Source organism: Chiloscyllium plagiosum, unplaced genomic scaffold (assembly GCF_037043375.1).
Source record: "Chiloscyllium plagiosum isolate Xiang-an unplaced genomic scaffold, Cpla_swu_hap1 HiC_scaffold_32, whole genome shotgun sequence".
Classification (NCBI taxonomy): domain Eukaryota; kingdom Metazoa; phylum Chordata; class Chondrichthyes; order Orectolobiformes; family Hemiscylliidae; genus Chiloscyllium; species Chiloscyllium plagiosum.
Window position 1 is genome coordinate 29,476,450 of NW_028270170.1, and position 13,000 is coordinate 29,489,449.

At 40.2% G+C, this 13,000-nt stretch overlaps 1 protein-coding gene across 4 annotated transcripts in view; it reads right to left on the reverse strand.

Annotated features, from left to right (window-relative positions):
* LOC122539953 (anion exchange protein 2-like) overlaps positions 1-13,000 on the reverse strand; it is a 90,436-nt gene that overhangs the window by 49,571 nt on the left and 27,865 nt on the right. For all 4 annotated transcript variants that reach the window (XM_043675174.2, XM_043675173.2, XM_043675178.2 and 1 more), the window contains 3 exons: positions 8,905-8,972; positions 5,834-6,023; positions 5,580-5,715 (listed from right to left, as the gene is read on the reverse strand). In XM_043675174.2, coding sequence (XP_043531109.2) covers positions 5,580-5,715; positions 5,834-6,023; positions 8,905-8,972 — 394 coding nt within the window. The remainder of the gene's footprint in view (positions 1-5,579; positions 5,716-5,833; positions 6,024-8,904; positions 8,973-13,000) is intronic.

Below are 13,000 nucleotides of genomic sequence, written 5' to 3' on the forward strand. Positions count from 1 at the left end.
CACTTCACAATTAGCTTAAGCTATTTGCCTACATGCTCATAATTCAGGATGGATTTTACCTTTTTAATAATACTTGTATCTTTTACTGAATAAATTAACAATAAAATTAATTTATTAATTTTGATTACCTCAAGATATCTATCTGGCATGTTCTTCATAATTTTAATGCATGTTTAAGTATATATTGAAATGGGGAAAACACATCAGTTTAAAATTTCAAAACTCTTACACCAGCCTTAGGGTGGTGAAAAAGATTATTTATTTCTCTGAAATGTATAATGTTTCACTTCACATTTTCTTTTTGGCACTTACTGATACACAATCTGAAATCAGATGAGACAATACAGTTGGGGATCAGATACTCAGTCTAGGTGCAGTTTGGTCAATATTAGTAACACACGGGGGAGTGTGGTGACTGCTGATTTTACTGGAGAGAGAAGGAATCATTGTGCGTCAAGGAGGGGAGTGCGTGGATGGGGAGGACAGGAAAGGAATCCACCATACTACGTACAGGCTGAGCAACTGCATTTCCAAATGATGTCTGTGCACAATCAAGATTATTTTATGAACTGGAGAACAGAGGTTTAATTACGGCTGCGTCACAGCGCCAGGGTCCCGGGTTCGATTCCGGTCTCGGGCGACTGTGTGGAGTTTGCACATTCTCCTCGTGTCTGCATGGGTTTCCTCCAGGTGCACAATGCAAAGATGTGCTGGTCAGGTGAATTGGCCATGTTAAATTGCCCATAGTGTTAGGTACATTAATCAGAGGGAAGCAGGGCTGGGTGGGTTATTCTTCGGAGGGTCGGTATGGACTGGTTGGGCCGAAGGGCCTGTTTCCACACAGTAGACAATAGACAATAGGTGCAAGAGTATGCCATTCTGCCCTTTGAGCCAGCACCACCATTCATTATGATCATGGTTGATCATCCTCAATCAGTATCCTGTACCTGCCTTATCCCCATAACCCTTGATTCCACTATCCTTAAGAGCTCTATCCAACTCTTTCTTGAAAGTATCCAGAGACTTGGCCTCCACAGCCTTCTGGGGCAGAGCATTCCATACACCCACCACTCTCTGGGTGAAGAAGTTTCTCCTCAACTCTGTTCTAAGTGGTCTACCCCTTATTTTTAAGCTGTGTCCTCTGGTTCGGGACTCATCCATCAGCGGAAACATGCATCCTGCCTCCAGAGTGTCCAATCCTTTAATAATCTTATACGTCTCAATCAGATCCCCTCTCAGCCTTCTAAACTCAAGCGTATACAAGCTCAGTCGCCCCAATCTTTTAGCGTAAGATAGTTCCGCCATTCTGGGAATTGACCTCATGAACCTATGCTGCACTCCCTCAATAGCCAGAATGTCTTTCCTCACATTTGGAGACCAAGACTGCGGACAATATTCCAGGTGCAGTCTCACCAGGGACCTGTACAGCTGCAGAAGGACCTCTTTGCTTCTATACTCAATTCCTCTTGTTATGAAGGCCAGCATGCTATTAGCTTTCTTCACTGCCTGCTGTACCTGCATGTTTGCTTTCATTGATTGATGTACAAGAACACCTAGATCTCGTTGTACTGCCCCTTTATCTAACTTGACTCCATTTAGGTAGTAATCTGCCTTCCTGTTCTTGCCACCAAAGTGGATAATCACACATTTATCCACATTAAACTGCATCTGCCATGCATCTGTCCACTCACCTAGCCTGTCCAGGTCACCCTATATTCTCCTAACATCCTCCTCACATTTTACCCTGTCACCCAGCTGTGTGTCATCAGCAAATTTGCTAATATTACTTTTAACACCTTAATCTATATCATTAATGTACATTGTAAAAAGCTGCGGTCCCAGCACTGATCCCTGCAGCACACCACTGGTCACCGCCTGCCATTCCGAAAGGGAGCCATTTATCACTACTCTTTGTTTCCTGTCAGCAACCAATTTTCAATCCATGTCAGTATTTTGTCTGTAATACCATGTGCCCTAATTTTGCTCACTAACCTCCTATGTGGGACTTTATCAAAGGCTTTCTGAAAGTCCAGGTATACTACATCCATAGGATCCCCCTTGTCCATCTTCAGAGTTACATCCTCAAAAAATTCCAGAAGATTAGTCAAGCATGATTTCCCCTTCATAAATCCATGCTGACTCTGACCTATCCTGTTACTGCTATCCAGATGTGTAGTAATTTCATCCTTTATCATTGACTCCAGCATTTTTCCCACCACTGAGGTCAGACTAACTGGTCTATAATTCTCTGTTTTCACCCTCCCTCCTTTCTTAAAAGGTGGGACAACATTAGCCAGCCTCCAATCCTCAGGAACTGATCCTGAATCTATAGAACATTGGAAAATGATCACCAATGCATCCACGATTTCTAGAGCCACCTCCTTCAGTACCCTGGGATGTAGAACATCATGTCCCGGGGACTTATCAGCCTTCAGACCTAACAGTCTCTCCAACACCATTTCCTGCCTAATATAAATTCCCTTCAGTTAAGGTCCTTCAGCCACTATTACATCTGGGAGATTGCTCGTGTCTTCCCCAGTGAAGACAGATCTAAAGTACCAATTCAACTCTTCTGTCATTGCTTTGTTCCCCGTAATAAATTCACCCATTTCTGTCTTCAAGGGCCCAATTTTAGTCTTAACCATTTTTTTTCTTTTCACATACTAAAAAAACCTTTACTATCCTCCTTTATATTTTTGGCCAGTTTACTGTAGGTAATCTAATCTAATCTAATCTAATCTAATCTAATCTAATCAATTGTGATTCTCACCTGCTTCCCTCTGACAGAAATAAGGATCTCAACTTTCATTTATTTGTTTATTTGATTTTTTTGTGGGATGTATTGTTGACTTTTTTGCCATCCCTAATTGCCCTTGATGATATTGATATAACTTCCTGAGGTACACGTGATGCAGGCACACCCAAAACATTGTTGAGAAGGGATATCCAAAATTTGATCCAGCAATCATATGGTTCCAAGCCAGGTTGGTACTTAGCTTAGAGCGTGATGTTCCCATGCTTCTTCAGCTCTTGTTTTTCTATGTTGTGGAGCACATGGATTTTGAAGAGGTGTTGTTCAGAATCCTCTACGTTGTGGCAGTGCATCTTGTAGATGGTACAGAGCTGACCATGTGTGTAGAGTGAATGTTGCAAATGGTGGTTGGGGTGCCTACCAATTGGGCTGCACTGTGCTGGATAGCATTAAGCTCCAGACAAGTGGAGAGAGCATTCCATCACACTCCTGACTTGCAACTTGAGGATGGTGGACAAGGCTTCGCAAGCCAGGTGGTGAGTTAATCACTGCAGAATTTCTGTTGGCTTCCTGTTGCAATATTTATCAGTTTCTTGTCCTTGGTAATTCTCAGGACCTTGCTCATGGGAAATTCAGTGGTGTTATTGAATCTCAAAGAAATGGTTATTTTTTTCTCCTGTTGGAGATAGCCATTGCCTGGCACTTGTGTCATGTGAATGTTACTTACACTTATTAGCCCAAACCTGAATATTGTCCAGGGCTTTCTGCACATGGATATTTCTGCATCCCAATCTGAGGAGTTACAATTTGTCTTGAACATTGTGCAATCATCAGCAAATATCCCTGATCTTATGATGGGGTGACGATCATTGAGAAAGCTGACGTTGGATAGGCTTCAGAGACCATCCTGAGAAGTTCGTGCAGAGATGTCCTGGAAATGAAAGGACTGACTTTCAACAATCACAGACATCTTCACATGTGCTGGGTATGATTCAAACCAGCGGAGCTTTATCCCTGATCCCCATTGACTCTAGTTTTGTTCAGGTTCCTCAATGCCACACTCAGTCAATGCTGCCTTGATGTCAAGGGCAGTCACCATTACCTTACCTTTGGAATCCAGCTCTTTTGTCCATACTTGAAATGTGCTAAAGATTATGCGTTCATTAGGACCCAACGTCACTTCTGAATTTTTGATGCAGGGAACGTCAACGATGAAACAGTTAAATGTGTTTGACCTAGGGCACTGCCATAAGAAACTCAGTTGCAGAGCAGTGACGTCTCCTGACTGATATGATTGGCCTCCAAAAGCCTTTAGACTATGCATGACTCCAACCCCAGTGTAGCATTTACCTGAATTTCCATTGATTCCTGACTTGACAGGGCTCCTTGATGCCACAATAGGTTAAGGGCCACCTTAATGTCACTCTCATCTCACCTCTAGAGTTCCCGTCTTTTGTCATGTACTGAGGTCAGGAGCTGACCCTAGCAGAACTCAAATTGAGTATCAATGAGTAAGTTATTGACAAGCAAGTCCCACTTGATTGCACAGTCAACAACATTTTTCATCACTTTGCTGATGATTGTGGGCAGGGTAATGGAGCGGTAACTGGTGGACCTGGATATGTCCTGCTTTGTGTTTCTGGACGTCCCTGGAAAATCTTGCACATTGTTGGATATATGTCAGTATTGTAGCTGTGTTGGAACAGTTTAGATGGGAGTACAACATAAGTCTTCAGTTCTATTGCAGGAGTGTTTTCCATGACCAATGTCCTCTGCCTTTCCATGATATCACATGGCATGAATCAAATTGCCTGAATGCTGGCTAACTGTGATACTGGAGGCCTCGGGGGAAGCTGAGATGGATTATCCACTCAGTGCTTCTAACTGAATATGCATGTAAAATCTTTTATCTTCTCTGATCCACTGATGTGCCAGGCTCCCCCATCATTGAGGTTATCTGTGGGGCCTCCTCCTCCAGTGAGTTGTTTAATCGTCCATAACTGGGTACAGCAGGACTGCAGAGCTTGGATACGATCTGTTGATTGTGAGATCACTTAGTTCTGTCTATTGTATGCTGCTTCTGTTAGTTGGCATTCAAGAAATCCTGTGCTGTAGTTTCACCAGGTTGAAACCTCATTTTTTATGTATACCTGGTGCTGGTCCAGGCATGCTTGCCTGTGCATAGCATGGTTGATCCCCTGGCTTGATGGTCATTACAGAGAAGGGGATATACCAGGCCATGAGGTTGCTTTTTGTGTTTGAAAACAATTCTATTGCTGCTGATAGCCCATTGTACCTTAGTGATGCCTGGATTTGCTGTGAGAAGGATAAAAATAGAGCTCAATGCTGGTCAAGGCTGGGGATGAACTGTGTCAGAAATTACCAAAAGGCTAATCAATACGCCTGCCATTGACTTATTCGGAAATGTCATTTAACAAGGTTTCAGATGTTTGTGCCTTGTTCGTTCTGTAGGTCTCATTAGCTTAATGGCTTGAAGGGGTTAACGGCACAAAGAGGGCAAATTATCAGTGTATATTGTGCAAAACCCCTTTTCTAATGTTTATTGCAAATAAACTAAATAGAGTTGGTGAAGCCTACTAATGTCTCTAAGCAGTAATGAGGACTCTCAGTTTAAACAATACAATTCTTTAGATTAAGATGTCAGTCAGAAATGTTACTCAATAGATTGGAGGGCTTAAAACTAAGCTTTTTACCTTTATAGTAATTATTTTTTACTTTCACAGTTACCCCCCATAATGAACCTATAGGTAGCTGCAGACAGCTCACCCTGAGTATTAGGAATCGTATGGAAATGTGGTCAACTTACCTAAGTTTCTGCAGCAACACATTCAGCACACTGACTTTATTTTCTGCCCTCATCTGATCCTTGGCAATCAACTCTTCGACTATGTTAACACTAATACCAATAAATGTGGTTTCCTTCAGGTCTAGTAGAACAGCACCTATGAATGAAAACAAACACAGTTTATGACTGGCTTTTGCAAACATATCTTGTAAAGTAGAGCAGAAATTAATCAGATTAGCATTGGACTAGGTGATTACATTGGCAGATATACCTACCTTTGCTGATGCCCCTTTTGAGTTCCAGGAGACTCCTGAAGGTGAGAGAAGGGACATGCGCTTTACCCCATCGGTCTGTATCCTTGTCCAGATCCTCTTCATACTTTATCCATCGTCCAGTCTCTTGCCAGTATTGATGTTCGGCTTCATCCATTTTCAGTTCATCAAATTCAACAAATACCTGAGGTATCTGAGACACCGTAATAGGGATTGAAATGACACAGAACGGTGAGCATCATCATTCTCTTTGCTGAAGGTACAGCATTCTAATTAATGCCCTCAGTCTACTGGATATAGTAACATCCATCAGATTCAGGTTGGTTCTCAAAACTTTATACTCCAAATCTCTCCCAGTGATGCTGCTATCGTTGCTTGGAATAGTATACAACACGGATGTGCTTTACATTTTTTCTACCATTAAGGTTGTCGAATTTGGGCAATTTAAAAGCAGGGGTATAAGTGATTGTCATCATAAATTGTACAAGTTTTCACAGGTGGAGGTGAGCAGAGTACTTTCGAGTCACCATGATTAATCTCAGTGAAAACTGTCTTATCCTCTTGCGCAGATATACTTTGCAAATTCAGAGACCAGAAATTCATCGTAATAATGGATTCAGGAACTCTCCTCACTGGGAGACAGAAATATACAAGGCAACTCCTTCAATGAGATAAACAATTAAATGGAGAAACAGGAAAATGCTGCTTTTTGGAGATAATGGTGAATAATGGTACAAATAATAAATAATTAAAGGAGCCTTGCTAATTGGGAGATAACAGGATTCCTGCAATGAAAGAACAGGAGAATATCTTCATTGAGGAAAATTTAAACACTGTTATGATTGTCAGGAAAATGGATGATAAATATTTAACTTCTATCATTTGGCTTTAATACTTAAGTCTCTCAGGGACTAAAACATAGCATTAAAAAGGACAAATGTTCACCTAAAATGGTTGCTATGATTGCCTGACCAGGCTAAGGTCATTGAAATGCTCAATAAACAAGGATCTAGTCTGAGCCAAAATTGGTATCGTCAAAAAAGTCAATGAAACTAAAATCTGTAGCTTCCAATTATTCCAAATGTTTCTGGAAGTTACACGTTGTGATGAAAGATCATAATATATAGGAATAGAATTAGTCATTTGGCCCATCAAGCTTGCTCTGTCATTCAATCATGGCTGATATATTTCTCAACCTCATTCTCCTGCCTTCACCCTGTAATCCTTGATCCCCTTACCAATCAAGAATGTCTATCTCTGTCTTAAATACACTTGGTGACTTGGCTTCCACAGCCTTGTGCGGCAATGAATTCCACAGATTAACTACCCTCCGGCTGAAGAAATTTCACCTCATCTCAGTTCTAAAGTTCCTTCACTTTGAGGCTATGCCTTCGGGACATAATCTCCCTACCAAAGGAAACATCTTCTTCATGTCCGGGCCTCTCAGTATTCGATAAATTTCAATGAAAGACCACCCTCATACTTCTAAACTCCATTATGTACAGACCCAAAATCCTCAACTGCTCCTCATATGGCAAGCATTTCACTCCCAGGATCACTCATGAGGGGCCTCCTCTGGACGCCTTCCAAGGCCAGTACATCCCTCCTTAGATTTGGGGATGTCTATGGACAATTCAACTTGGGCAAAAAATGGGCGCACTGAGGAATATGCAAGTTAATCTTTGTGTATAGCTTTTTCTGCCCTGTAGAGGGCGAAGATGAGGAAAGATGGATTTGTCAGGAAAAACTGGAAGAAACTCTCTCTGCCTGTTTCTCTCATCAACTTAAAGTATCAATTCCGAGTGAAAGAACAGTTGTTCATGCAGACCTCAAGAATATCTGAAAACTTTTTTACTGCTGTGGAAATAGGTCAGCAGTTAAACAGCTTTAAGCAGTTAGTCAGCCTTCCCTCTCACTGCTTAAGGGCTTCAAGAAATTTAAGCTGCAACTGCTTTTAGCTGCCTGTCTGTTCTGGACATCACTCCCTTTTCCCTTCTTTGTAAGCTAACTGCCTGTGTTTGTACATGTGCTTGATAATGCACTTTCTTAGTTTTTCAAGTTTTCATTGGTAATGAAACTCCACATTGTATACATGCAATGACCAGTAAGTGATGTTAAATGCTAATAGTTTCTAAATTCAGTGAGGAATTTGACAGAACTGTAGAATGCATTTCCCAGTGTGACTCATTGATTGAGGAGTCACATCAGAATCAAAACATTAACCATTGTACAAAGGTGGTCCCCTTCATTGATGGTAATAGCAGAATGAGGGATATACTGGGACATGAGGTTAGTTTTGTGAAATACAATTTGGCTACTGTTGCACATAGTTCGCAACCTCATCACCATTTAGTTTTTAGCAACTAGTTTTATTCTGCATCTATTCCATTTAACTCAGTGGTGATTGTATTATCTCACACAAAGAGGACATCTCTATGTGAAGATAGGATCATGCCTGAAAGACTGCACAGTAGTCACCCCTACCAATAGTGTTATTGATGGACAAATTTGGACAAGTGGTTTGCTGAGCATAATGTCAATTGAGCTTTTCTGACTTGAGGGTATTCTCATGAGCCATAGTGCAGTCTGACAGCTGTGTCCTTCAGGATTCTGCTAGGTTGGCAAACATTGGTGTTTAGTGATGAACATCAAAGACCACAACACAGATCACCTTCTGTGTTTCTTCTGAGTGTTACAACAGTTTGGAGGAGGCCAAGTCAGAAATTTCATTAGCCATGCTTGATTTGATGCAATGAGAATTCATGCAGTTCAGAGCCAGTTTTGAGGATTCACTGGGTCATTTCATCCTGACTGTACACCATTGAGGCACCACCACTGCTGGATCTATCCTGCTTGTGGGACGTGACTTATTCAGGGATATTGATGAAGCCATCTGGGACATTGGCTAAAGGTATAATTTGGTCAGTATGGCAATGTCAACATGCTGCTTCAAAGGTCTGCAGGACAGCCCTGACTGTTTTGGCACAAGACCTCAGATGTTAATAAGGATGACCTTACAGGTTTGGTGGAGATGGGATGTGCCTTTATCCGTTCTGGCACTAGTAAAACTATACCTGCTTGTAATTGTATTCTCTGTGACCTGTAGGCTCTCTGCCAGCTTTATCTTGACTCCTTCTAGGACCTAATCAAAAACAGAATCAACATCAGATGAACAATTTTAAAAAAACAGACAAAATGTTTTAATGTTTTCCATTTGAGGGAACATCAGACTTTTGACTAAACTTCAAACATTTCAATTTTTGTTTTATTTTATGTCTTTTCTTACACTGTATTAACTAACTAGCTAAACATATATATCAAATACTGGATATAATTTCTGATTACTTTCCTTTTCTCCCCTTCTCTTGGATTAGATTTAGAGGGACCTTTTGAGTCTCATGATTCATATGCAGAAATAATGCACATTTGTCAGTATCCATAGCTAGGTTGTCCTAGAACAGATAACTGGCCTGTTGCCAACGGCTACAACTGAAGGGATGCCATGCCACATCAAGCATGACTGAGCAGAAGACCCTTCTGCTCTTACTGTCTGCTATTAGCGCATTGGAAGGATTTACAGGTTCGGCTATGTTGTAGTGGTACCTTCCATGAACATCTGCCCCAGAGTGGGATGCAGGGGTGAAGACACTGACCGCTTCAGCAGAATATTATTTGCCTTAAATTCTCTGTCCTTTTCCATACTAATTATTACCTCTCGCCTCAAACTAGAATGTTGAGTGAGAGATTTTTGCAGCTTCACACTATTTGTTGCCAGTATTAGTGGGTGAGAGTTTAACTCATTCACAAGTCACTCCTTTGTCCACTATTTTGATGTTCACCCATTTATTTTAATTCCTTCTTCTAAAATAATGGACAGTGAAATCTGAATAGCTGAAATTTCTAAAAGATAATTTCTGTGTTGATACACAGTTAAACATACTGGGTGTAATTTCTTCATTTTGCATTACTTTTGCCTATCTTTATGGAGCTTACTATCATTGATTGGACTTTCAGTAAACTTTCACCAAACAGTGTCCAAGTATTTAGAATAGAAAAATGTAGAATGTGATTAAACTCTATGGAATAAATGATGGCTATGTATAGCATCATGATGGAGGACACTGTTAGTCATGATATTTCGACAAGGAGCAGCCCAATTTATAGAATAAATTGTTAATCAGGAAACAAATTCTTGAGTGTCATGATTAGAATATTTTAGTTAATCATTCAATGATAGCTTTCAGATTTATGTAATTTTTTTCACTGATACTTTGCTTAAAATTGATAAAGTAAAAATGTGTCTTTTCACATCTGGTCTGTTTTCCTCAGTCTAACTGAACATAACACAAAGTAAATGCATGCCAATTAGATTAGGGACATTTAAGATTTGTTTTTCAACAAATCTCCTACGATTCATTGTAAGATGATTTCAAACAAGAAATGCCATCACTATCAGAACTGAGCTGAGACAGAGGAGCTAATAATTCAGACTGCATCATGGGAAGTTCATATGTATTTCAAGAGATTCAGTTTGAGGACAAAGGAAATCATATTCCAAAACTGTATGTCTCTTTACAACTAGGATTCCTGATATTGATGACTTTATTGGATAGCCTGGACTAGAGACATGCTTGGAAATCAATCTGTACAGGAATACTGACCAACTCCATTCAAGCTGGTCCTGCTGCATCACCCTGGCCAGCCTATGGTCTTGAGCTGTTGTTATTGCCTGTTCTTTGCTGCTGCTGCTGCAGCTGCATTGTTACCGCCAGTTCTAAGAATTCCTAGATCACTGTCGCAACCAACACTGTTGCTAATGCCATTCTCATAGTTTACTCTTCATTCCTGTTTTTCCTTGTTTTGCCTTGTTTCTCCATAATCACTGGTAACTTCAGATAAATAGGTACTGACAGAGGGAGAAATTTTCTTCAGTGAAGCATGTGTAGTGAGGTCAGAAAAATAGCCAAAAGAAATTATGACTGCTGCATAGAGGAAATTTGCTCCTTTATCTATTTCCTGTAAATAGGATCTATGTTTCCATAAAAACAATTCAATGACAGAAACTAGTTAAAGAAAGTCAATTTGTGACATTTTGTCTGAGATGCTTACTGAAAAGCTTCATTATATGATTAGAAATTTCATGATAAAGTGAAGTGGTAATTTAGGGCAAGGGATAGGGCAATACAGATGCAATGGCAGCTATTTAAAGTGTTATTTCAAAATAATAAATACATTTTATAGAGTCATAGAGACGTACAGATGGAAACAGGCCCTTCAGTCCAACTCGTCCATGCCGACCAGATATCTCAAGCCAATCTAGTCCCACTTGCCAGCACCCAGCCCATATCCCTCCAAAACCCTTCCTATTCATATACCCATCCAAATGCCTCTTAAATGTTGCAATTGTACCAGCCTCCACCACTTCCTCTGGCAGCTCATTCCATACTGGTACCAACCTCTGTGTGAAAAAGTTGCCCCTTAGGTCTCTTCCCCTCTCACCCTAAACGTATGCCCTCTAGTTCTGGACTCCCCGACCCCAGAGAGTCTATTTACCCTATCCGTGCCCCTCATAATTTGGTAAACCTCTATAAGGTCACCCCTCAGCCTCTGACGCTCCAGGGAAAATAGCCCCAGCCTGTTCAGCCCCTCCCTATAGATCAAATCCTCCAAATTTCCAAGGGAGGGTGAATCATCTGTAGTTAACTAAGGAAGTTAAATGTAATATCAAATTTAAAGAAAAGCATATACAGAGAAACCTTGATTATCAGAAGGACACGGTCAGGGAATATATCATTCGGTTAATCAAATGCCGGATAACCGAATGCTGGATAACATAGTTAGCCAAACACTGGGACCTTGCGATCGGATAATCCGAAATTCGGTTAATCAAATGCTGGATAATTGAGGTTCCTCTGTAGTTGTGCAGAGATGAAGGCAGGTCAGCAGAGTGGGCAAGAATACAAAAGTAGAAAAGAATGACTAAAAGGTTAAGGAGGAGGGAAACATTTGAGTATGAGAGAAAGCTAGCTAAAATATGTAGAGATAGTAAGAATTTCTAGAGACATTTTAGAAAGAAAAGATTTAACAAGGTCAGTGTTAGTCACATACAAAATGAGTCCGCAGAACTAATCATGAAAAATAAGCATATGACAGCTGAATTGAATAAGTATTTTTTTATTAGCCTTTACTATAAAGAATGTAAATAATATCCCAGAAATAGTCAGAAAATGGAAAGGAGGGGGAGTGATACTGAGCAAATTATAATAGCTGCAGGCTGTTAAGTTCCCATACCTGAAATATTTCACCCTAGGATCATAAAAGAAAGCGCTAGTGAGATAGTTGATGAGTTGGTTTTAATTTTCAAAAATTCCCTAGATTCAGGAAAGGTTCTGTTACATTGGCAGATAGCAAATGTAACTCCTTTGTTCAAAAACAGAGGGAGACAGAAAGCAGATAACTAAAGGCTTGTTAGATTAATACCTATCTTAGAGAAGATATTAAAAGCTATTATTCAAGATCTTATAAGGGGATTGTTAGAAAGTTTTAGATAATCACAGAATCAATATGGCTTGTTCAACTACTTATTAAAGTTCTTTGTTTAAATGACACATGATGTGGATAAGGGAAACTCAGCAGATGTACCATATTTAGATTTCTGGTTTAGAAGGATATGGGCCAAATGCTGGCAAATGGGACAAGATTTATTTAAGATATCTGGTTAGCATGGATGAGTTGGAATGAAGAGTCTGCGGTACAGAAAATAATTAGGGAAGCTAAGAGAACGTTGGTATTTATTGCAAGGGGAATTGAATACAAAAGTAAGGATGTTATCTTTCAAATTATAGAGGGTACTGGTGAGATCACATCCGGAGTACTGTATACAGTATTGGTCACTTTTTAGGGAAAGGTGTACGTGCACTGGAAGTAGTTCAGCGAAGGTTTACTAGATTAAATGCCTGGAATGGGCTGGTTGGCTTCTGAGGAAAAGTGGAACAGGCTAGGTTTGTGTCAGCTGGAATTCAAAAGATTTAGATGATTTGAATGAAACAAATAAGATCCTGAGGGGTCTTGACAAGGTGCATGTTGAAAGCATGTTTACTCATGTGTGAAAATCTAGAACTAGAGGTCACTGTTTGTTCATTTATAACAGATATGAGACAATTTTGTTTC